Below are 26280 nucleotides of genomic sequence, written 5' to 3' on the forward strand. Positions count from 1 at the left end.
AAGTGTGCGCCCATTCACTTATTGATACCTTGGCGATAGGGTTGGTGTAAGTTTGCGGGCGAGTAGGGGTAGATGTGTGTAAATAACGTGCGAGAAACTTACTATGCCTGTAAGTGGCGTTACTTCCTTTGGTATAACGAGCGGTACTCACTCTTAAATGCCGAAGTTGCGGAGTTGAAGTCCTTTCTTGGGAGGTTAGCTATACAGCGATGGCGGATGAATTATCTTTTTTTATCCTCGAGGAAAGCCGTGCATCGCGAAGGGCCGGCAACACAGGCATTCCTTATGTAGCAGCGCGGCGACACAGGTTGATTCCATTCTTCAATATGCGAAAATATTTTTGCAGCTAACTACCCCACATGCATGTCTTCCCTTTATCGTTACACATTTTGCAGCATGAATTGGGCACAGTGCATTAGTGAACACCCACTCGCATTTCCGACAGCTGATCGAACAGTAGCAAGGCAGAAGCAGTAGTGGTTTCGTAGTCGTGTGCATTCGCTGAGGCAACGTATGGCGCGCCGCCGAAAGCGCCATCTCGTTCCTCTAGAGCAAACTGCTCCGCCAAAAGGGTCAAAAAGACCCATAATGAAACGTTCACTTTTTCTTTCGGCACTGAAGTGGTTCGAAATGATTCTCATAGCCTGCGACTCCCTAATTTTATGGTCAGTTACAGGACTAGGCAGAGCTTTTATTTGACAGAGGGGCAACGTTTACCATCTGGCGGGACCCCTGGTGCGACACGTCCTCTGAACCGTGCCATGTCTCTGCTACACGCGATGACGAACGTATTAGCCACGCAATGGTGTCGCCGTCTGTGGGTGATCACTGCAACCGTTTGGCTACACAAGATCAGTGGTGTAGCCAGAGTGTGGCACACCGGGCACGTACAGCACACGCGTTAGTATGCCGACTGACCAGTGCCTCCCCCCACCCCCCGAAAAAAAAATTCTGGATACGCAAATGAGGTAGATACAGAGAAAAGATACGGATATAGGCAAAATGCTAGATTGATAAGCATGTATAGATTACCTGATTAGCTCAAGCACGCTAGGTATTTGTCAGTGCGCCATTTCGAAGGGTATGCCGATAAATCACCATTATCCCTAGGGAGAGTTGTGCCTAGATTTTCCCTGCGCAGCTTGCACTGTCAATTGATTACGGGGCAGGTGACAACAAAGTCATGGAAAGCGAACAGTAGCGGCAAGCAGGCAATAAGAACAGGTTATGCATTATCGAGGTTATCTATTTTTTTTTCTTTCAGTTCCTGCAGTTCCCAGAAAAATATGGCTGCTTCCTAGAAGCATTGCAAAATTCTGGTTGTGCCACAGCACAACCTTCATAAGAGCAGTGATCAAATGATTCACAAAATGTCATTGAACCCTTTGCCAAAGCTGTGCAGCTTCAGAAGTCTGAAGCAAGGAAGTGTTCCAAGCAACAGGTAATTCTCCCTTTAGCCATTTCTTTACAAAGTGGCACACAATTCTCACAAGAACTGAAATTACTATGTAGATGGAATGTAAAAAAGTGCTTGTGTCCTAAAATTTACGTGCACACTAAGGAACTCCAGGTGGTCACAATTTATCACGAGTACTCAATGCTGTCCCTCTGAATGGACACAAGCTTACTAGTCTTCAAATGCCCAACCTTCCTCGACTTTCAAATGAACACAGAGAAAAGAAACACTATACAAGCACATGCATGCACCAAATTACCACCAGAAAACAAAACTTTTATTAAGCCACATACAGTACAGTACATGTTTTTTTCATAAATTACTTTAATGCTTGACTTCCCATGGACACATTGCAAAAACACAATAAAAAGGAGATAAAAGGTGGTTTAGGTGCGGATGCAACCCCGCCTGCAAGAAACATTACAAGCAAACCGCCCCACAAAAGCCCCAGTGTGTGTGTGTATGTGTGTTTTGCATGCACTAATTGCACTAGCCCACCATGATGCTGCACAAGATGCTGACAATGAGCCTACACTGTGGTTTCCAGAGGGGGCAACAAACCACCTATTACATGCACCGCATAGAGTGCTTATTTCTGGGGGCAAAAAGTAAACGTAAAATCACACAAGTTGAGAAGAAAAAAGAAAAGCAACAATCAGCCCAGAGGATGTACATCTGAGAAATGAAAAAAAAAAAAAAAAAAACATTTTCAAGCCTACACAGTTCCCCTTGCAGCAGAGAACCCAGGCCTGCTTCGATTGCAAATACACTATTTTTTTAAAGCCGTAAGTGCATTCCATTGAAACAATAAAAATAGTACAGCTATTTAACTCTGTAACAATAGCCTCAAAACACACTTTATATATAAATAATTGTTACATGCTACAAAATAGGAAGGGAAAGATGTCAGTAGAGGTCATCACTATTGCAAGCTGCTATTGGCAGCTGTTTCAAAGTCAACTGTACCCCCCTCCTGCCTTGCCAAGCTCACAGCAGCCATAAAGCAGGCGATATATATATATATATATATATATAAAAAAAGCGAATGACACCACTTACCAACCTTACAATGATCAAAACAGAGGGCTGAAAAGCATACTTTATTGTCATTGAGTAAATAATTGGGTAAAAAAAAAAAAGACTACCATTTTTTTTTTGGTCCAGATGACGACATAAGATGCATACAAAGGAAAGAAAGTTACTGTGGCGAAAAAAAAAAAAAAAAAAGCACTAGGGGACTTTCAAAAACGCTTATCACACCAATGCTCTCTCCCTCACAACAGCATTCATACCCCAGATTTGTTTTCATGTCGGAGTTTTGTGTTTGACTGTCTGTGTGTGGCTGTTGTGTATGTCCACATGTGTCGAGTGCACGTGTCTCTGTTGTGCGCTGCTTGTGTTGGTCGTGAAAAAGGCACAACAAACCTCAAGGACGTCACCTGCAGCACTGCTTCAAAAATATATACGCAAGACTCTCCCATTTCCCTTCTTGCCATCGTTCCATTTTGGGGGAAGGACTGTGGGATGGTCGGTTTGGGAGGGGGCCCAACAACCACTCCGGAACAACACAAACAATACGCTAATAAACACAGGAGCATGGACAGATGCTTGGAGAGAGGTTTGCAAACACTTTTAAGGTGGGAACTCGCACCTTCCCACAGATGTCTCGTTGGAAATTGGCTAATGTAATTGGGATGCTTGACAAATACATTGGAAGGCCTCGGTACACAGAGTGGCCATGAACCCAGCAACAGACAAAGACAGCTTATGTGACATCTGGCGTGAGCATTCCTTTGGCAATGTATGTACAAGCAGTTGGGAAAAGGAACAAGCTTCGGGAACAGGGGCTGCATTGGAGAGAGGGGGTAGGCGGAAAATGAGAGAGAGACTGCTTCACGTAGGAGCAGGTTTGATCTCTTCAACGAGGTTGACGTCACACTTGTTCGGTAGCATCTGCAGGGTGCAGATTTTCTCTGTACCGCAACAGTGGGCGCTCCCTCGACAAAAAATCAAAACCCAGGAGAAAAATGCCGGAGGGAGGAAAGAACTCTGGCACTAAAAGGGTGAGCTTAGAAAAGTCAAAAGAAAAAAAAAAAAAAAACGGGACCTATGTCTTCACTCTCGGTACAGGACGGCTTAATTAAGAGCGAGATGAGTGCAAGAGCACGGCTATGACAGGATAAAAATTAAGCATGACGAAAGGTTTTGCAGCAGACCAGATGCCACATGGGTACGGTTTCGTAGTCACTTTGATGTCTTTTCAATACCAGCAAACCCAGGCGCCCATCATGCATGACAAACCCAGTGGTCACCATTTTCTAGACCTACTCTTCAGTTCAATAGCACATCTCTGTGCAAGAGAGAAAATGACAAACAGTAAACAAAGTACATAAAGGAAATAATGCAAAACAGTGCTGCTTCTTCAGACAATACACGTTCAATCCTATCAGTGAAACGCACCTGTGTCAATTTCGTTTAGCACCTGCCTATGTAGCCTGCGACTACTGGCATGCAACAGGTTGTGAAGCACGCCCTGTACAAGAGATGAGTAACTTCCAACCAAAGATCCAAGACCTCTTCCCCATACACAAGAACATTACAACTATTCAACAGGCTGAAAGGTATGTGATCACTGCTGCCACAGTCACTTCATTCACAAATGATCACCATATAAAAGAACAGTCAAGTAAAAGACAATGAGAGAAGAAAAAACAGGGCACAGTGATGCGCAATGAACTTGGCCATGTCATGCAAGTACCTTTTTTCATAAAAGACAAACCACTGTCTTCACACCCACCCAACCTTTTCTCTTTTTTTTTTGTTTGCTTTTTTTTATTTGCTATTTTCTGAACATGCGTTATATAAGAAGAAGGTGAACTATGACAGGAATTAACAACCGAAAAAGATCTTTCAGAAGCTAAGTGCATGAAGAACCTTCAACACAATGCTTAAACCATATGACAACAATCCCTACCACATAAAAAAAAAAGAACTCCTGGAAGCAGCCATCAAGGCAAAACTAGGCATATGCACTGAGCAACGTTTTTGGTGCATGGTCATGAGTTATCACCAGTTTCACAGGGAGACGGGAGCGAGCGTCTGACAAAGAGAGAGAAAGGGAAGTGCAGATCAGAAAGCAGCTGGATTCTCTAAAGGGCTTCTCATTTTCATTGCTGCCATCTTTGGAAAGAAGCTGCATGCCATTGGCTGCACTACAAACTGCTGTCTGCTGCTGCTGCTGCTTGGAAAGACACTGTACCCACAACAGAGGTCCGGAAGGATCGAAACCCAAGGGCAAGGTGGGGCGCAAAAACAGAAAAGAAAGAAAACGTAAGAGAGAACAATGGAGGGAGGAAGTGTGGGTAAACCCTGAAGGAATGTGGTGCCCCGCAGCACGAGACACCAAACAAGCAAGGCCCAGTGTTGGTCTTCACTGCTTCCTTCCTCCTCTTGCCTTCCTTCTCTCCTCGGCCTCTCGTGAGTGCTGGCAGCTGCAGTTGCGTGCACTTTGCGGCTGTGTGTTTTCGTGTATCCATGATCTGCGACAGAAAAAAGTAAGGAAGAGAAGAAAGAACATTACTAGCACATTAGTAGTGCAAAGGAAATAAGTGGACAACAAAGAAGCGCTTCAACATTCTGAAAATCAGCATTAGCTACTAGACCACAGGAAGATGGACAACAATTTCCGCAAAATTAAACAGACCCTTTTCCTAATTCACAAGTGCATTTCTCTACACTGCACGTTTGCTTAACTAATCTCGGCATGGGTCATGGTTCAAATGAAGACTGACCCCCGTATTCAGAAATGCAACTTAATTTAAAGCCTGTCCTTGACTTGATCTAAACGACGCCTACTGTGAACGAGTCGAAGCAAACGCAATGATCGTCCTGGGCATGTTCACACCAAGTGTCCTTTAGATGAAGTCAAGCATGGGCTTCAAGTTAAGATGCATTTCTGCATACGGGGTTCAGTGCTAGCTGCACACACTGGGGTGCCTGTCTCTTGTGCATTTTGATCACACAAGCCACATCTACATTTCCCACATCATAACATACAAGCAAACAGTGCTTGTACACTCCTTTTAAAAAAATGACTGCACCACCATAAGCTGGGCAAATTGACTCACAAGAAAGCTAGCTCTACAATGACAAAAAGGGTCTATTGCACTCTTTAACATCCCTGAACAGGGGGGCCAGAGTCACTGGTCGAAGATACGACATGGAGTTATGCATCTGCAAAGAGCAACATTTTCTTGGAAAAATTTTGAGCGTTGTACGCAGTGACTTCCGCGGGTTGTACGGGCAGATTTTCTTTCGCTTTCCGGGCTGTTGTAATCGGGGGAGGGGTTATACCCTGTGGCTGGTTATATGCAGAAAAGTATGGTATAGTGTCTTACCATACACATCGTGGACATACTACATACCTAAGCCTTTTCCGCGGCTGCATTTGGCGGCTGGTAGACCATGCCGCCACCTCGGATTGCAGCACCCACAGGGACATGGGGCTGGCCGGCTCGAATTGGCTTGGCTGCACAAAAAGATTGAAAATCACTCAAGGTAACCACAAATGAAACAGGCCAACATCAGCTGCAATCAGTCCTATGACGTGAGCTAAATGTATGACAGAAGGGGGGACTGTTAGCAGTGGTCTTCACATTTAGTTAGCGGAGCATACAGAAACAGTGTGGATGGACAAGTGGTGATTATTGTTATCACTGCAGAGTTCTCTTGTTAGCAGATTGAAGATTAGGTTGTTTACTGATGTTTCTTGACCAAATCGGTAGAACATTCACAGTACGGAGTGTGTGCTGTAGTCCAAGAAGCATGATTTGAGCGCAGTATCGGCTGATACTGCAACACGAGAGGGAACTGGCGATGTATGTGTGAGGATGACTTGCATTAACAAATAATAAGGAATTAAGAGGAGGAGTGACACTGAAATCAATATATCTGATACAGGAAGAGGTGGCTCCACCATGCCAGCATATCTGCACACATCACCATGCATAAAGCAGCACAAGTGAAAAGAGTCTCGTGGATGGAATTCCCCACTCACACGTATGCAGAACCCATGAATGTGGTGCGAGGAAGCAGCCAGATCTTTGGCGTAGGACACAAAGCCGGCATGAGTTTATTGAACAGACATGATGAAACCCACAGCCCCAGACTGTGCATGTTCAGCAGATTGCATTACATGGACACACTGCTATTGGTGTTGGCACATTTGCAAGGCAAGTCGCTGATTGGCACACCGAGAGTGCAGCTGGGTGTGGCCTAGTCGCTCTCTAGCACCCTTTCACCTGTAGACTGTGACAGCCAAGCTAATGAGTACATCGTATATATAGTTTGTACTCTGTATATAGACGGGTAAAAAATCAATTTCAACATCACATACGCATGCATTGATGAAGTGCGCATGCACAGCCAAGCAGAGCGACCACAGCCACTGGCACCTACCTATTTGCGCCATGTGCGTCCTCCTGGCCAGATTCTTCTGCCTGACAGCCTCCTTGATGCGATCCACCTCATACTGGTAGCTGAAATGTTGCATGTGTGCATAATGTAGCCATAGCATTAATTGTACATGATATGGCAGAAGGGAAAGCATGAACTGTTTTCACATTTATAGGGCAAAACAAAGAAACAGCAAACATTTACATGAACCTACCACCTTCTTATCCCTGAAAGCAAGTAACAGTTTCAAACAGGCCACTTTACTTATTGTCTTTCATCCCTGCCTCAGCTGTATTAAAGGAGTACTGACACAAAAATTCGAAGTCGAGATAACTAGTGAGATCGATTTAGGTGGATACACACACATCGTCTACAAAATATCAGCGGCGAATATAGCTTAGAACATATTTAAAATCAATTTTAGAAGTACGTGCGCGCAGCCACCCGCAAAGCGCAGCACCTCACGACATTGACATCAAGGAAGGATTGTAAATAACCAAGAAAACGCTACGTCACCCCAGCTACGTCATGAGTTTGCGCTGCCTTCGGGGCGGGGCCAGCGAGCAAGTTTCTCGCCGCTCCGATCGTCCCGGTGCTTTTTTTTTTTCTCCCTGGTGGAGACGCTGGCCTCGTTCGCCGCTGACGGCGGCACAAAAATCGGCTCAATTGTTTGTGACCCAAGATAACTCTTAGAGTAAAGTGACCTCGAAAGTGTGCATGTTATGAAACGTTGTGCGATATGGTTAATCGTTGGCGTGATTTTGGCTCGCAAGCGGTCAGCGCAGCCACCGCAGCAATCGTCTCTACGAAGCGGCTCGCCTTGCTAACGTGTTTTCTCATCGCTACCAACTGCCGTTGGCAAAACTAATTGTACTGTCAGTTATGAGCATCACAAATGTGCAGACATTGATTGTGTTAACGAATATAGGTGCTTTGTTACGACAAGCTGCGGACGGATCGCAAGGGCCGTCGGCCCCGGATCAGACGGCCAGAGAGCTAGGCCTATACCGCTTCCCAGCGATCGCCAGCTTGCCTGTGGTGGATCGAATCAAAAGTGGTTGGCCACGTCTAATACAGTGGCGACTCCCGCCTGGAGGATATAGTCGCCGCTGGATGACGAAAACGAGGACGGCGACGACATCGCAAAGCTCGTGCAGGCGTAGCAGACGAACTAGCAACACGAAGCTCGCTCGCCTGCGAGCGTGCTGGCTTGAACACGTCACAGTTTTGTGCGATCACGTGCTCACTGTGTTTACAATCCCTCTTCTCCCATCTCGTTGCTCTCTGAAACCGAAACTTGGACTGGTCGCTGCAAAGAAGACTCCAAATAATTACCTGTAGCGCTCTGAAGCAAATGAGGTTTCGCGCCGTGATTATTGGGTCATTAGCTACTTATTACAGCAGAAAAAACAAGTTCGAAAATTTTTGTGTCAGTACTCCTTTAACCACAATTGGAAGTGACATTTGTTAATGCTTGCTCACATCGTAACAGATAAAAAAAATTGTGCCCATAGCTCACTCTTGCCAGCAATGTTCATCGCATTGTGAGTTGCTCCTGTACTGGCTAACCATATGAGTGACCAAGCAGCTGCTTGCTGTGTGTGCCTAAGCTCGGCCTAAACAATCCGAAATTTCTGCCCATGGTGTGTACCACACGTTTTCACATCTCCAAATATTTTCATGTTTTAAATGACCTTTTAGATGGAAATTCCCAAATAGTCCACAACACTTGTGTTTCCAGGAAAAGTGAACTGTGCTTTAACACAGCACTAAATTACTGTGTTTATCAAACATTTGTAACAGTTCCTTGCTACCATTTGTCATTAGGTTGTACATGGGGTCCATAACTAAATGCTACACTGAACCATGTATCTCACCTGCCCTAACCACTTGGCCAGATCTAGTACTTCCAAAACCTGGAGACCAGACCAAGTTGCGGATTTTTATTTTTTAATTTAGCAGCACTTTTTCCCATTTTCTCTGCTTGCTACTGTCCTCCCCATAAATGTATAAACGAATTTCCCTGGCAGAAACTAAGGTGCACATTCCTTGGCTTTTCCAGACATGCTAAAATACCCTGACAATTCAAGTTTTCCGTAATTAACAAAATCAATATTGAGTCCTGTGCATATAAGCATGCAATTATAATTTCTGTTGGTAAAATAATAAAAATATCTGAATGTGATTTACAGTGCACACGGCATCTCCAATTAATCACGACTGACATCTGTGTTCACATATACCAGTGCCACATTTCAAACAGTGCAATATGTCAAAGATAGTGCTCACGTGCATCTACCGTATCTGCCTCCTTTGTATTGCACCTGAGTGTACGGATGTGCACTGCATCGAACACAAACCTCCCGCATTCAAATAAATTTTGCATTTTCCTAGGGAGCGTTGGCAAGGTTATTCTGAAACCCAATTGGTCACTCAAGCTGCGCCTGCCCGATCAACACAGGCAAGTGCTTGAGATCAGTTGTTCTCCAGCTCCGTCACATATGTTGATGTGCGAGGACCTTTAGAAAAGCTGCGCAGTGCATGGGAAGGAAAACGGCAACCAGGCACTCACCGCTTTCTGTCGCGCATGGCACTTTCCTTCGCTTCTTTCAGAGCACTCTCCAGAGCCTTGACTCGCTCCATGGTTGCTCGCAAGCGCTTCTCCAGCTTAGGCAGTTCACAGCGCAAGTCGGCGTTGTCACGCACCAACTGTGACAAACAGAACCGAGAAGGGAAGTGACCACAACGCCAAAGACTTTAGACAAAGAAATAGAAAACTCTCCGCCTTTGAAATGGACAAACTTCTACGACAACGTTTCCTCGCATCTAGCATCCATGCCTCATGTGACGAGTGCTGTCAAATTTAGAAGCATCAATTGGTGACTACAGTTGAACCACATTAATGCAAACTTCTAGAAACAGGAGACGTTTGTACGAATTATTGAAAGTGAAAAAAATTTGTACAAAACGAAATTACTGTATTTACTCATGTAAAGCCTGCACTTTCTTTCCATATATTTAACAGGGTGCAGGCCTTGTACGAGACAGGATAATGGCTACTTACTGAAGCCTCAACCTGTGCTGTAACTGCTATGCAGAATGCTGCAACCACTAGCGGCTGACTATAAACACTTTCAGTTGTCATAGTCGTTTGGCGCGCTCGCCTCATCGGCGCTCCCCCAAAGTTGGTCGTCCTCCATGCCATCCATTACTGTTTGAGATTCCCAAAATGCAATAGGTGACCCATTGCTGGCCCATCAGAGGCATCACACTTGAATTTCTTCCACACATTACCAATTGCAGGCTTTACATCCCACGGCTGCAGTGTAGGCCATGATCACCTAAGTCTACGTACGCAAGTATTCTTGGAATCGGCCGCCACTAAAATGTAACACTGCATACCTGCAAACCTGTTTCCTTCAAAACTGGCATAAAATCCTATGGATACACTGAAGGAGGGTAGCACACATATTTTAAGCTTGCCCTGATCGCACATTTTTTGGGGATACATACTCACTTTATTAATGATGATTCACCTTTAGATGCAGCGTACAAGCAGCAGCAAACATGAAACAGCAGAGCTTGACAAGCAATACACTGTTTCTAGATCACCGTGACTTCTTGAATGACTTGGCTGTTGCTAATTTTACCTGCTTCTGGAAGTACATCTGAATAAACTTGCTCACAGCAAGTACTGCTATGGCATCTTTACACCACCGGAAGACCTCCAATGGAATGTTCCGATACTGACGAGTAAAACGTTTTCGTGAACAGAACTTACCTTTCGTAAAACACGATACGACATTCATAAAATAGTAAAATCAGACCAAATTTGTAAACCTTATGGAAGAGTCGGGAGAGACGGCAGGTATGCCACAGTAACTGAAAATAGAATTTGTGACCTCATATTGGCAGCAGCATCAGCAGCAGATCGGAGCCACTCGGGCACCACAATGTGTACCAACTAAGCTTTTGAACAAGACCCGTGGAGAGAAGTGTTGTTGGAAATGCAGCACAAACCTGTTTGTGGACCTTGGTGAGCTGGTCCAAGTTGTTCTCGAGGAAGGCAATCTTCTGCTTCTGGGCCAGGGAACCGCCACCGCCGGAGTCGTCAGCGTCCTCACCCTGGTTGGCCTTCTTGACCCGGCTCTGCAGGTCCTGCACGAAGAGCTTCCGCAAGTTGTGCAGCGTCTGCAGCTCTTTGGAGACTGTCTCCTCGAGACCCTTGAGGTCCTGGCGCGCCTGCTCGCGACGTGCGTTGAGGAACTGCAGCTCCTGTAACTTGTGGCTCTTCTCCTGCTCCTCCTGCTTGAGCCGGTCATATTCCTGCTGCAGCCGCTCCTGCGCCAGCGATAATTTCTGGTTGGCGTCCTTCAGCGCATCGATGTGGCCGATCTTGTCGGCAATCTCGTCACGCAGTGAGCTCAGCTGCTTTTGGTGGGCGTCGCGGTGCTTCTCGATCTGCTGCTCGAGCGCCTCCTTCATCTTCTCGGCAGAGTCCTTCTCCTTCTCTTTCTCCCGAGAGGTCATGATGTGCATCTCCTCTGCAAGAGCATGGGGCATGAAATGCATAAGGCGCAAAGAGTGCCAAAGTTTACAAGCTCTTGCTTGTGGTACAGTTGAAACTCAATACAGTAGAGCCTCAATATCCTAACACGGATACAATTAATTAACAAATATAACAAAATATGTTTATATCAAATATTGGATATAACGGTATCTTCATGCCGGGTGTGGCGGTTATAACGAATTATTGGATATAACTAAGCAAACATAGAATCTGGCTGGCTGCCCTTTATTTAAGTGAGTATTTTGCTGCAACAAGGCAAAAAATGCAAGATCCGAGACTATATAACCTACAGCAAATCGTATATTTGTTTGCTTGCGTTTCGAGATGTATATGTATTGTGGTATTAATAATGACAAATACTCTGCAATGACAACTTGAAATGGCCCATTCTGAACTTGCATGCGAGTTTTGGTTGATGGATCCCTCATTTTTGGTTTTGTTATAGCAGGAAAATACTTCCTTGAATTAAAGCATGGCCAAGCAAATGTTAAATTTAATTCTTTAAATCTGCATTCATTATATCCAGTGTGTCGAACAAAAAGAATACCACTTTATTTCGGGTTCAACACGCTCTAGTTTTATTTCGGTTCAATTCTGGTTTGGAGAAATAAAATGTAATGGTTCGCAAACCGTTTCACAACACTGAACTGTCGAATATCGAATCGAATATCGAACACTCGCAATTTCTAAAAAGAAAAGTGAAATGAAATGTTTCATGAAGTCTCTTCGGCAAACAAAGGGCATGTTTACATTATTCAATACCTCTACACCAGATGTGACTAAAATACAATCACACCTGATACACAACAACAAAAAAAAATGATGAAAAAGAGGAATGCATTTAGTAGAGTGTAGTGCTCGTCAAAAGAACTAAAGGCCCTACTACAGCACTTGTTTACTACTACTGTACTACAACATCATTTTGAAGGAATCCAAACGTGTTGAGATGGGTCAAATAAATTGCTTTGTATAAATAAAGACAGTGAATAGATAGGGTGCCTAAGATGAGACATGCTCACTCAATGGATGGTAACTATTGCGCAGCAGAGACCTCCTCCATGTGTTTACTCGGGAACTCGATCATCTTTGCAACAACTGCGGTCCTGCTAGACCAGAACCAATCGGACAAGTCTCCCATTTATATCAATTTTTTTTCCTGTAAATTTCAAGAACTGTTGTTGTCCCTTATGGTATCCGCATGAAACTACTACAAGAATCGGCCTTGAGGATGGAGCGTAGATTTTGGTGCTGAGATGCAGAAAACATGGACAGCGGCCACATGGTTCCATGCCCGAACCTTTTTTTTTTCTTTGTGCACATTTTTCATGTTTTTCTTTATTGGAGAGAGTGCCCATATTCACAATGTATTACATAAATTACAACTCTGTAGTTCTAGTCTGTAGCAATAAAAGAAGCTAGCAAGTGGCATGTCACTCAGTTTTCTGCTTATTTTTTTTCCATAAAATTCCTATAAGCATCTTTGCTTAGGTCTATCTCCATTCTTGCACACGACACAACTCGTGAGTCGTAACGATCTGCTAGCGGGATATTCTGACTGAAGAAGTAAGTATCTCGAAGAATCGCCTATCTATTAAGCACCCATATATGATATTGACCACCCTATATGCTTGAACCATTTCGTGTCGAACCAGCAACCGTTTTTATTTTTATTTTTTTTTTGGTTCAGGTTTGGTTTCTTCCAGGCACGTTCTAAGAATATCGGTTCAGGTTGGGATTCAGTTACAGCTAGATTTCCAGTTGAGGTTTGATTTGACATCTTGGTTATACCAAGGTTTTACTGCATAAAATATAACGAAAGGTATTCTGTGTTGGATGTGACTTCTTACTGTGCCAAGAGTAAAGAGAAGACAACTTCGATGCTTCTAGTGATGTGGTCTAGTGAGAATTCACAGCCACACAGTTCTCAAGATCAACCACAAGTACAACAATTGACTCTGATTACAGAACCATGCTCCATTTACATTTGGTGTGAACAGTATGCCTGTGCTTCTTCCACAATGAAAACTTCAGCCCACCATGATCAACACACAATTATTATCAATGTAGCATGGGCACAGTAGTGCTCACTGCCTGGTTGTGTAAGAGAACTCCAACATTACACAATCAATGCACTGGGAGAAATATATAATCAAGTCAGACTGGCTTTTTCACTTTAGTGCTACTGTACCTGCTAGACTGTTTATCTAGAAATTACAAAGGAGCCACCTCGAATACAACTCGCAATTTACTAATTCCACTACTAACTGCTCTGGTTGGTTCAGCTGACCTACTTGCAAGCATGGTTTTGTTGCGAGTCTAGACGGCAGCTTTAGCGCACTTTGCAGACAACTCAGTCACACAAGTGAGCATGTCATCCATTACTTCGCAAATGTTTCTGAACCTTACCAGCTGCCTTGAGTTTGGCGCACTCCTCGTTGAGCTCGTCAAGCGACTCCTCCAAGGCACGCTTCTTGTTCTCAATGTCCTTCATCGACTCCTGTAGAGACTTCATCTTGGCTTCATACTGACTAATGAGGAGACGGCATTCGGCCAAATCCTTCTCGTTGGACTCTATCTTCTTGTTGCAGTCTGACTGGAATGACTCCAGCTGGTGGCAGCGCTGAAGGCACAGAGAAAATATTACAGAGTATTGGCTTCAAGACGAAGACAAACAAAGCATGTAAATGTATCTAGGCAGTAAGACAACGGAAGAAAGTAACAAACATGTCATACGGGTACTTCAATATGGCAGTCAAGTTGATGGTTCTTGAAGCTCCCAAGTTCAATAAAATTTACAGAAATGCTGTGTCACAGCTACATGAGTAAGCTGATCCCCCTAAATGTCTAAACATTTTTATCCCAAGCCACTGGTTCATGGCTTTGCTTAAATTAAACAATGCAACTAATTATGTCATGAAGCACATTTAATTGTAACTGTTCATAAACTTATATTTTTTCATTTCTATTATAATGGCAATCAAATTATACTCTACGAGCCAGGATGAGCATTTTTTTAAAGCATTAGCCAACACTGATGCTGCTGATTGCAGCATTTTAGTCAGCACCATACATCTGGCACTCTTTCTTGCTTCAACAAATTAGTTTTATAAAGACTTTGCCATGTATATCTTGCTTCTGACGTTTAAAGTGGATAAGTGTGAATGCACTATGTACAAGAGTGCATGCTTCCTTGACTTGCATAGCAGCAGCCAGTGAGCAGTTGAGTTGATAGATTATGATCAGTTCGTAACCCGTGTAGTATGAGTATGCGACAGCCATAGAATCAGCATGGCCAACGGGGCACTGCAAACAATGCTGTGTGCTTCATGCACTCACCTGAGCCAATGCCTTCACCTCCGACTTCATCTTGCTAATGTATAACCGAGCCACAGTGAACTCTTCTTCGATCTTGCCGTTAACATCCGTGGCTGGCTGTAAGGAGAAAACATGAAAAATGTCACACTACAGTGTAAGTCAGCGGCATGTACAGGAAAACGTGAAGTGAAAGACATTAGGCATATAAAGAAAAAGGAAGGAGGAAACAGTTTTTGGGACAAAAAGAAATTAAAACGCACGAGAAAGGGCTTCTATGTGAGCCATCAGTATGTAGGCTTTGTAAATGCTGAGTAAATAAAATTGGAGTAAATGTTTGGAATGGCGCTGAATGAAATTTTTCTTTTATCTGTAAATGTTTCCTGACCCCTCTTCCACATAGCAGGCACCATAATAGACCTGAACACCGTTCGAAGTCAAGGGAAACAAGAACTTGTTCACTTTTATTTCTGGCCAATGAAAGTACATTCATACAAAAAAAGTAACAAAAATTAAATGTAATTTGAGATAGATTAATTTGTAATGTAAACTAATTAGTACAGTCTACTTTCAATAATTCAACCCTGACAAGAGTGACGAAATTGATCGAATTATACAGCGGGTCAAATTAAACAAGATGCAGAAGAAACTCCGGAACACACTGCAGATTCATTTTGCAGCATTTGCCCCTATTCCAACCCGCCCCCGAATCGAACTCTCACCCACTTTTTATGGTTTCATAGTATAAAACTAATATAAAAATAACAGCTCTTTAACAAAGTAGAAATCGAACATGCACTCTATTTTCTAGCAAGAAAAACATAGCGTAGCTCCGATTCTGACAAAGAAAAAAAAAAAAGACGATACCAGCAAACTTTACCTTCACAGAATGGAACTTTAGTTAACGTCATTCATGACCAGATGGGATGATGAAGTTAGGAAATTTGCAGGCGCAAGTTGGAATACGCTAGCGCAAGACAGGGGTAATTGGAGATAGCAGGGACCTTCGCCCTGCAGTGGACATAAAATATAGGTTGATGATGATTATGATGATTCGTCATCACTCTCAGACAGAACTTTATCGCTGTCTATGAAGAACCACAACACCTCATCCTCCATACAAGCCCATAGCATGTTTGATATTCTGCATTTATCAAACAACTCCTCAGCAATCATCGCAAACTGGATGCCCACACCTAGACTAACCAGTTCACTAGTTTGCATGCGACGCATGCGATTCTCCGGAACAGCAAGAGCACGTAGTGCAACTTGTTGCCACTATCATAACATGCAGAATAACTTATTGTTTGAATGTTCTTTCGTAATAGGACTGAGAGCAGCACATTGTTGTCGTCCCACTATGCGTGAACTCGTTGTGTTGCCATCCATGGTCACCATCTTGCGATGGCAATGGTAATAAAGCTGGCTAGGCTGGCTCTGACGGTAGGCGGTTGCAAACGCCGCGAATGCGGTTTTGGTTTTGTATCAGCTGATTGCACCGCTCAAGCAATTTCCAGAACAATTTTCTCCAAAAAAATGATCTGCATTAGAATCATGTAAATACTGAAATAATTCGTTGTGAGCTACCATTTTCGCTTTAAGATCTTAGCAGGCTGAAAATGTGTGTTTTCAATTAGAGACGACACATATTTGACACATTCTCTGTACCATACTTGTACCTTAAGTGCTGCCAAGAAGAATGCTGCCACTATTGTAGTCATCACTGCAGTGACCATTGGGATCGGGTGTGTGCTTGATGACTAACCAAGTTTGAATTATCCGGCAAATGCTAACTAACCAAGTTTGAATTATCCGGCAAATGCTAATTTCAGGGATCGAAATAAAAAAATTTGGTCCCACAGAAATGCATGGGCACCCACCGGGACCTTCGGTCAGTATCGAATTAACGTAAAAATCGAATTAACTGGAGTGGAATTAACGGAAGTTTACTGTACAGTAAAACGCTGCCATCCTTCCGAGATATGCACGCGCACACTGTGCCACTTAAAACCTGAAAAATCGGGCCCTCTTGCACTCCTCTTCAATTTGAACAAGGAACCCATAGCGGCCTCGAAACATCAATTATGTGTTTGTTTAAACTTTAGGCGAGTGCTCATTTTATTTTGACCAAGCAGGAATCCGAAGTTCCACTTTTTACGAAGTTTTAACGTGAAAATCACCGTCGGTACGCTAAGAGTCTGGAGCTTGCTTAATTTAAGCCTAGGCATTGCAACTCACAGTTGCCAGACATGCTGCAAGAGAGCAAGCACCTACAGAGCTGACCAGTACTGCACATCATTGAATCAAAACAAGTGGCTCCACTGCGAGTGGAAAGGAATGGAATGAGTCAAAAGCTGAAGTATATGATGAAAAAATTCTCTATTGTGCTCTTTCACAGAAGGCTACACCGCACGCAACACGGTCAAGACCCAGCTTCACTAGACAAATCAGTTCTGCGTCGCCTCCTAGCTGGAGGAATAATCATGAAATCATGCTCTGCCACATTCTGTGTTCCTGTGCTTAGAGCTTTTGATTAATTCAGCCTCGCTCTACAATATGCTAGCCTCCCGATTAGCTCAGATGGTAGAGTGACAGCTCCGGCAACGCACTGGTCTTGAGTTTTATCCTTAGACCAGGACAAATTGTTTAACTGCAGACCTTTCTTTCCAAGAAACCCGTGCCAGTTTCCTTTGTAGCTTTGGTTACTGCTAGATGGATGACAAAATGTTCCCTTTCTACAGCTACACTTGTTGAACTGTGTATACGCATCAACTGATAGTTCCAGTGTTGTTTTTTGCTCTTACAGGCAATTTTAAGAATCTAGTCACATTACAAGCAATGACACAATAATGAAGGCGGCTGGTTCCAGTGACTAGAATCTAAATACAGATTCACACAGGATGAAGTCTCTGAATGCACAACTGTTCACAACAAAAGCAATCATGAAAACGGCATTTGAAGTGCTATCACTGACCTTGGCTTCTCCAGCGGGCCCACCCAGGACGATGCCAATTTCGGCAAGGTCCTTGAGCAGTGAGGTCAACATTTCGTTGGTGCGCTTCTTCTGATGCACCGAGTGGTCCTTCATCTGCTGCAGCTCGTTCTGGGCCGAGTTGAGCTGGCACAGCTTCTGGTTGAGCTCTTCGCCAAGGGACTCGCACTCGCGGTTCTTGGAGTCTACCTCCTGCGACTTCTGGTCGTAGTTGACGGCCAGCTCCTCCAAGGCCTGAAGCACCTCCTTCACCTCCTCCTTGGCCGACTCGTTCTCTTGCTGGATGCGCAGCATCTCTTGTTGAAGGCCGCTGTAGTCCCGCCGCGTGGTCGTGATCAGCTGCAAGGTACATAGAAACATGGTTGTCACTGAGGAAAAAAATGTCAGCTTACTATACAAAATCTTGTGTCAGCTGTTCCTGTTACTGCAATGACCAATGCAGTTTTCTTCCAACTAACGTTTGAGCCATGGTATCAGATGTTGCAGCTTGTGATGTGCACTGCACGTTGTAAACTGCTGTATATTTCAAACCATGACTGGAGTGGCTTCAGCCACAGATTGGTGGTGTGCTTAGTGTGCTTAGCTAGAGAGAGCAATGCAGGCTGTATCTTGCCCTGTCAAATTGAGTAATAACTAGTTCAGCATTCAATTCTCTGTACATTTAGGCCGAGTGAAGCTGTGCCACGATATTTGTAATGCTGTCAAAGAAAAACACTGCACTGCACTAGTAGTTCTGTTTGAGCATGAGCATTAACAACAGTTGAGAGGCTTTACTCCTCCCAAGGAGAACATAAGCAGTGTTACGTCTTTAAGTGGAATGACATATTACGCAAAGCACCCTTTGAATGATGAACATTGCTAATGATCAAATGGCCAAAATTGCAGGGGTTAGCAACATTAATTTGCGTGTTGCTCTATCCTAACAAGTGCTAGTCTTCTTGTCTGACAAGCATGGTCATCAAGCTTACAAGCATTTCAAGTTGACAAACAACACAACGTACATTCAGCCTTAATTTATAGAAGTGAAACCACATACAGTAGGCTGCCGTTAATTCAACTCTGGTTAATTCGATTTTTCAGTTATTTCGATCCTGACCGGTGGTCCTGGTCGGTGCCCATGAATTTCTATGGGCCCAAACTTCCATTATTTCCATTCTAAGATTGGTCTCCGCAAGATAATTCAAAGTTGATCAGTCAGCACGCACACGCCTGACTATTATGGTGACCCTAATAGCGACCCCTGTAGTGGCAGCGTCTGTCTTGGTGGAGCTTAGGGTACAGTGAATGCTTTGAACGCATGCCATCTCCCATCTAAAACGTCTATTTTTCGCTTGCCCTATGAGCATTTTCAAGCAGTTACGGATACCGTAGCTCACAATGTGTGATGTGCAAAACATATATTAAACCCTTGCCCAGTTTTCTTGTTAAACAATCAAGTGCGCTTTAGATTTCTACTTTGTTTAGGAGCTTTAACGTCACTTCCACGTTAGTTTTCTCCTTTGGACAAATAGAAAGTGGGCATGGATTTAATTCAGGAGCACAATAGAATAGGGCAAATACTGTCAAATGAATCAGCGGTGTGTATCGGCATTTTTTAAAATCTTGTTTAATTCAACATGCCATATAATTCGATCAATTTTATCAGTCCCATCAGGGCCAAATTAACGGAAGTCGACTGTACTAGCCGGCTTGGTAGTAGCTAAGACAGTTCGAAAATATCCTGTTATACCTCGTGTCACCTTGATAATCTGACTCCACAAGCAAGTTTCAAGCCCGAACACAACACCATCGCGCACCTACTGCACAAGCAAGTGAAAACAGAGGCATGTAGCAATATACACATGCGTATGCACACCTCCTCCTGCTCCATTATCTGCTCCTTGAGCTTTTCAATGAGCTGGCTCTGGCGGTCGATCTCGTCATCCTTCTCGTCCAACTGGGCGTACAGGCGCGTGCGCTCCTCCCCAACCAGGGGGTCTGCCTTGCTGGCTGCTGCGGCCGCAGCTGTGGTGGGTGTAGTGCCTCCCACTGATAGTGTGCTGGCCGAGAGGTTGGTTGCCGATGCTGTCTCAGACAAGCTCATGGTGCTGGTCTCCAGGTCCTTCAGCTGCTCGTCCGTTGGTACATTTTCCCCTGTCGGAGCAAGCAGATGTTTGCACAGACGTGCGAGAGCAACACAATAAGTAAAGTACTCGTCCCTGTTTTAAGCTTTGTGCTAACGGTTTGAAAAAACACGCAAACAGTGATGGTATGCTCGAAGCACACCCTGACTGCACAGAAGTTCATTTTATCCACATCTGGCCCTCGATGCTCTTACAAATGTAGAATGTGGCCCCCGGACCAACAGGTTTCGGGACCACTGTTCTAAGTGAACAAAAAGGTGGGACACAGCTTCAAGACAACCACATGACATGTACCCCCTTTACCCGGCAAAAAAGCGAGAACAAGCAGGCGAGATACTCACCATTGCGCCAGCGACTGAGCTCAAACTCTGCTCGGCTCAGCTGGCCCTTGAGCTTGGTAACTTTTTCACGCTCCTTGTCATATCGCCGTTTCCACTCCTCAGCGGTCAACTCCTCGTTGACAATCACAGTGTTCTTGATCGTCTTGGCCCTGCGTGCCAGCAGCCCCAAAGCCCACAATATGTGCTCGAGTTACATCGACATATTTGTGAAACACAGATGGCAGGAAGTTAGCGAGGTTGGACACAGGTAGTTTTCCAGGGCAAAACTACGTAAGCAAATTCACAAATACAGTTGACTCTCACTGATTCGATCTCACGGGGAGATCCCAGATTTTCATTACACTAATTATAGAAGCTCAAATTATCTGAAGTGGAATAAAGTATGGTCCAGCACAGAACTGCAATTTATTACATCATATCACATGCACACAGAACAATGTATGCAATGGTGAGCGACTGCTCAAGTTAGATCGTAGAGATAAGAATAAGATGAACTGAGGAGGTAGACTTTTGTTGGCTACAACCACATAAAGCCAACAGACAATCCAATTCAATTCCGAGATTTTATGTCTGAAAACCACAATACGATTATGAATCATGCCGTAGTGGGGGGACTCCGGATTAATTCTGACCACTTGGGGTTCCTTAACGTGCACTCAATTCATGGTACTTAAGCGTTTCTGCATTTTGCCCTCATCGAATTGCAGCTGCCGCGGCCATGATTTAATCCCACACCCTCGGCGGATAAAGTCAACAGACAATGAAGTCAAGAAAAGCGTATGACAAATTGTTTTTTAAACTGAAAATGTGCAATATAAGCAAAAGGGAAACGAATTTGGGTGAAAAGACAATCTGCAGGTGGTAACCGAACCCACATCTTCTGCATTACGAGTGCAATTTAGAACTTGTAGCTGGGGTAGTTGCTAAGACTTGGTAGCAGCTTTAGAGTGCAAGAAAGCACACTTACATACACGCACACAATCACACAAGCGCCAAAGAAAAGGGGGGCCTTTCTTGAGCGTTTGTGTGTGTGAGAGCGTGCATGTATGGCGTGTATTGAGTGCAATTCTCGACCATTAAAGCTACTGCGGTAGCCATCCTCCTGTGCACTTTAGTATTTGTGTATATACACTAGATCTAGCCCTGCGAGATAGTTGCTGCAGAACACATGTCTGGAATGTCAGAGCCACCAATAAGCAACTGGGCTGGTGGTGCCTAAACCTTAGAGGCATGCATAAACATATGCAGCAACTGGAATATCAAATGTGGGCACGTTGTGGCTATTCATGTCTAATGGTTGTCCTCTTGCATGCTGTTTTTGACCATGCTGCTTTGCCCTGGGATTCCAGTAAGTTAGAACTAACTGAGAGCCTTGTTTGAATTAAGCAGCATCAAAATTCACTGAAAACCAAGTGGGCAAACCAAAAATTTTGACACTTTTCCTATTTCAACAAGACTTAGCGGCGGTGTTTAAATTATCTTGAGTGAGGTAGGACATTAAACCATGCTGCAGCAAACTAATGCTGCCAGGAAGAGTTCAGCACATGATGCAACTTTCTCAGCACAAAATCAGAAAAACATTTCACGCACGCATACAACACATTCTCCCTCTCTAAATCACTGCTATGAAGATCTGTGAAACTGATCTTCATAGTCACCATACCCATTTTGCCGACAGGTAAAACTGTTATTTATTTCTAATTTCTTTTGCATTAAGAACTAAATGTACTTCCCATAATAATGGAGAGGTTACGCTTATGATAATTTATGCTACTCCCAAGCAAGCACCTTCGGCCAATCAATATAAACATATGTGACATTGCAATCTTTCTTCTGCTTTCAACACTTACGTTCAATTACATGCCTTCACTGTAAAACCTAAAGGCAGGTGCAAAAAAGAAAAGTGCACAAATAGGTATGTCTTTTCTATGACAGGGCCATTTCTTGTCAACTGTGCTCGAGACAATGAACCACCAATTAGACAGACTTGTGCTTACCTCTTGCCAAACTCTAGTGTAGACTTGGTTTCACACTCATTAAAAGATGCTGGCGAGCAGCAAATGATAATCGTTGTCCGAGAGTTGCCTCCAAGACTTTCCTGCAGGATTCTCGTTAGCTTGCTGTCTCGGTAAGGGATGTGCGATTTCTGCGAAGAAAAAACAGGCAATGATGATGATCAAAAAAAGGGAAAAGATTGTCCATCATCTTATTCTAACACAATGCAGTTGTCTCTAGTAGTAGAGCAAGTCATGAAATTTTCACCAGAAGCAGAAGTCTGGTGCGGATTGCAGTATGAGAGAAAGTAGCTTAGTAGATGTCTCTCAGGTCAAGTAGTTAAAATTAGGGAGATTTATAAATAGTGCACCCAAGTGTACCTAAAGTTCCACACCCTGCTTGCCTTCTTTTGTACTCCTTTTGTATACCTTTTCTACAATCTTTTGTACGCCTGGAAGTTTGCGTCCCCTAACTTCGGGTGCACAAAACCTAAAGCTCCCTATTATGCCACTAAAAGAGCAATTCAGCTCACTATAAAACTAAATAACTTCCATGTGTTGCTTTCACTGTGCTGATCCTAAACATTCAAACATTCATGCAAAGGAGAAGTCCACAGCTACGCTGTTGAAGCCACTGCTTTGTATGTAGCAGTTCCATTAAACTGAGATGACAAAGGCAGCAAGAATTGCAAAAAGAGCCAGATGCAGGCTGGCAAGTGCCTTCAGAAAGGGCACAATGCTTTCCTGCCTCAAAGACTAGAGGATAAGACGAGCAAAGAAAAGGAAGACAACAGAATCGCAAATAACAGGATCCGATATAAGAAATGAAGGCGGTAATGGGCCTGCTAGCGGTGCTGGAAAAGAACTGATCCAGCTTGCACACACTCAACTTAAGCTAAAACAAACAAAAGAAACCAAAACCTATAACAGTCAGTAGACAGACGGACTGCATCCTAAAAGAGAAGCAAATTTCAAAGACTTGTTCATGAATGGCTCTCTTCCTATAGTTCAGTTGAAAAATCAAAAAAAAAAAAAAAAAGAAAGAAAGAAAGAAAGAAAGAAAGAAAGAAGACGCGCGCATGATCTTGTTAGAGAATTAAATTTGCATCTTGCATCAAGCTTTGTACAGAAACACTTCATACTGACACATGTTCGAGAAAGCACCTAACAACCCTACAGATGAAACAGTTAAAATTAATATATTTGACTTCCTCACTAGCCTTGACTTATGCATGACATATGACTTATGCAGATGTGGTCCTTCGCATAAATGAAGGAAAATAGCATGTTGCTATTCAGTGTTGGACTGCGAGCCAGTCACAATGATAGTGTTGTATCACACGCATGAGGTGAGACATCGTTCCACGGTCAAGTGTCTGAAAATTGTTGTCTTTGAGTTTTAACTGATCTGATCTTTTGTTTTTACTGGACAAGTGATTTTCAATGTTTTTCTAACGACCAAAAAACCAATGTATGAAATTGAAACACAAGCACCTTGTTTACAGATCACTAATGGAAACACTAATACATGTAAATACACTGTTCCATTTACTCCATTTGTTCCATCATTGCCAGATTAATACAATACAGGATTTACATACTCAGTGACCCACACAGTTAGAACAGTGCGCATTATTGCTTCATTGCAGTTACAAGGGCTGGTAAGTGCAAGCCTTGATTTTATTCTAGTGTTCACACAGCATTACAATCTATCAACAGAAAATGACTTTGTAGGGTTTTCCCCATGACATTGTGGTTTTTCACATTCACCCTCCTTTCCATGTTCTTTCACCAAATGCTCCAAAGCCATTTTGTTCATTTTAGCAGAGCACTGCAAAGTGCATAGCACAGCAGAGTACGTAAATCGCAAAAGGCATGGCAGTAATTCAGTCTCCACGACAGTGACAGAGTGGAAGGACAAAAAGCAGTCTGCGGAGTATGAGGAACTGTTATGAAGAACTTACGTTTCCATCGGCAAGTGCTGCAATCACATTGCCCAGTGCAGACAAAGATTTGTTGATGTTCTTTGCCTCGTCTAGAACCATTCCCTCAGCTCCAGTTTTGCTGACCTGAAAGAGCAGGATTTACATACTCAGTGACCCACACTGTTAGAACAGTGCGCATTATTGCTTCATTGCAGTTACAAGGGCTGGTAAGTGCAAGCCTTGATTTGATTCTAGTGTTCACACAGCAAATATTTACCCTGGAATAGTCAAGAGTATAACAGTATAACAGCAGCTGCTTTCTTGCGAAATATTCGTAAAATTATAGTTGCCAAGCAAGACATGGTTACACAAGGATACAGCAATCCTACTGGTGACAACAGCATCATGCTTACCAAACTGATCAGGTGCAGAGAACGTCCTATCTCTACAAACTCTGTGTGCACCAAGAAGCAAAAGCTGCTTCAAGCTACCTGTCACTGGTCAAAAGATACCATATTTACTCTATTTTATCGCGCAGAGTTTTCACTAAAATATTACATGCACATTAGGATGGACTTCGAAACAAAAAATGCAATAAGTGATGTCACCCCCCCCCCCCCCCCCCCCCCAATCTCAAATCCCACATTACTGTTGCAAAAGCTACATTTTGCCATACCGTGGCTGCTGGAAGTTCCTTCAAGCACTGGAAGCTCGTCATCATTGGACACCACATAGAGGTGGCGTCACATCACACTTCCCTTTGCCTTGGAGTTAAATATATATACTTTTTCTAATTACTATTTTTCTCTCCTACCATGAAAATCTGGTAAGGAAACCATTGAGAGCAATGCATTTTGCATTGCTTTTAAGTATGAAAATTGGGACACACTACAATCGAGGGTGCGTTAGATTCAACTGAATACGGCAAGTGGCAAGCAAGCACATTCTCATGTCTTATTTAATCTCAATCTTTAGAGTAACCTAATGAAGCATTCTTGGTAATTCACGTGCGCTATACCAAACTATACCCTGTGCGCTTCCGTTAGACTGTAATTGCCCCTGTACATGCCAAATAATCAATGAAGCAAATTGGGAAGGTTTAAAGGAAAGAAAGGCAGGCTGTAGATGCCTGTGTACCTTTTCACTGCCAGCAAGGTCTACTAGGTACAGCTTGCCACTGAGCTTTTTCTGGTCGTCCAGGTTCTCCTGTTTGACATTGATTAGGAACACACTGTGGCTTCTGGAACTGTGCTCGTTCATATCTGCAGGAAGAAGAGCACACAATCAGCAAGTGATGCCGTAGATCCACCCTACGATTCAGACTTCACACAATCCTGCCCCCAAAGTACCCTCAAGAACACTAGATATCTTCATTGGAATCATTAATTAGCATAAGCCTTAATTTCTTTTTAATTTTCAAATTTAGAACTTTGTGAAATGTTAAAAATATTGACAACTAAAATTTAATGCCTGCTAATGAGTTACTCAGACAGAAATTGAATTTGTTCCTCTTTATAAAAACCTTCAACACACATTGGGCAGAAACGCTCGAACCATCCTGCACCTAAAAAAAGTTTAACATTTCCTCTTCACTGTACCTGATAACAATCTACATGTCCAGCAGTGCACTAGATGGCTTTGTCCCACACATTCACACCACAACCACACAGCTGACAAAGCAAGTTGTTATTTTTCTTGTCCAGGCACAAACAGACTGGTACACACACACACACACACACACACACACACACACACACACACACACACACACACACACACACACACACACACACACATATATATATATATATGAAACCACATCCCCTCTTGCACTTTACTTGCCTAGCTGCTAGTGATAGTTTGCACCTCCTGTGTAAGTAGTGCAGAATAATTTAAAAAAAACTTGGTTCACATGCACATAGGACTGCTTCAGCTATGCTGAACTTGAAACACACATCTTTTGTAAACATAGTCCCTTTCCAAATTCCAATTTTGTGCTGTTGCAGACCAATATTTAAAACTTTTAAATGTGTTGCCTCATTCTAGGGGAGTGACCACACAAGGAATACCTGTCCTGTGATCTCAATCTTGCACAATTTTTGTCCTAGGCAAG

At 43.4% G+C, this 26280-nt stretch overlaps 1 protein-coding gene across 1 annotated transcript in view; it reads right to left on the reverse strand.

Moving 5' to 3' along the window:
- Positions 1-1711: 1711 nt before the first annotated feature.
- Positions 1712-26280, reverse strand: part of LOC119441899 (kinesin heavy chain) — a 102615-nt gene continuing 78046 nt past the window's right edge. The window contains exons 8-20 of the mRNA XM_037706548.2: positions 25305-25429; positions 24207-24311; positions 22246-22394; positions 20249-20397; positions 19640-19917; positions 17767-18123; positions 14817-14912; positions 13887-14100; positions 10931-11454; positions 9483-9619; positions 6914-6993; positions 5881-5984; positions 1712-4995 (exon numbers count right to left, since the gene is read on the reverse strand). Of these exons, the coding sequence (XP_037562476.1) occupies positions 5881-5984; positions 6914-6993; positions 9483-9619; positions 10931-11454; positions 13887-14100; positions 14817-14912; positions 17767-18123; positions 19640-19917; positions 20249-20397; positions 22246-22394; positions 24207-24311; positions 25305-25429 (2318 nt within the window). The 3' untranslated portion in view covers positions 1712-4995. The remainder of the gene's footprint in view (positions 4996-5880; positions 5985-6913; positions 6994-9482; positions 9620-10930; positions 11455-13886; positions 14101-14816; positions 14913-17766; positions 18124-19639; positions 19918-20248; positions 20398-22245; positions 22395-24206; positions 24312-25304; positions 25430-26280) is intronic.

Source organism: Dermacentor silvarum, chromosome 2 (assembly GCF_013339745.2).
Source record: "Dermacentor silvarum isolate Dsil-2018 chromosome 2, BIME_Dsil_1.4, whole genome shotgun sequence".
Taxonomy (NCBI): domain Eukaryota; kingdom Metazoa; phylum Arthropoda; class Arachnida; order Ixodida; family Ixodidae; genus Dermacentor; species Dermacentor silvarum.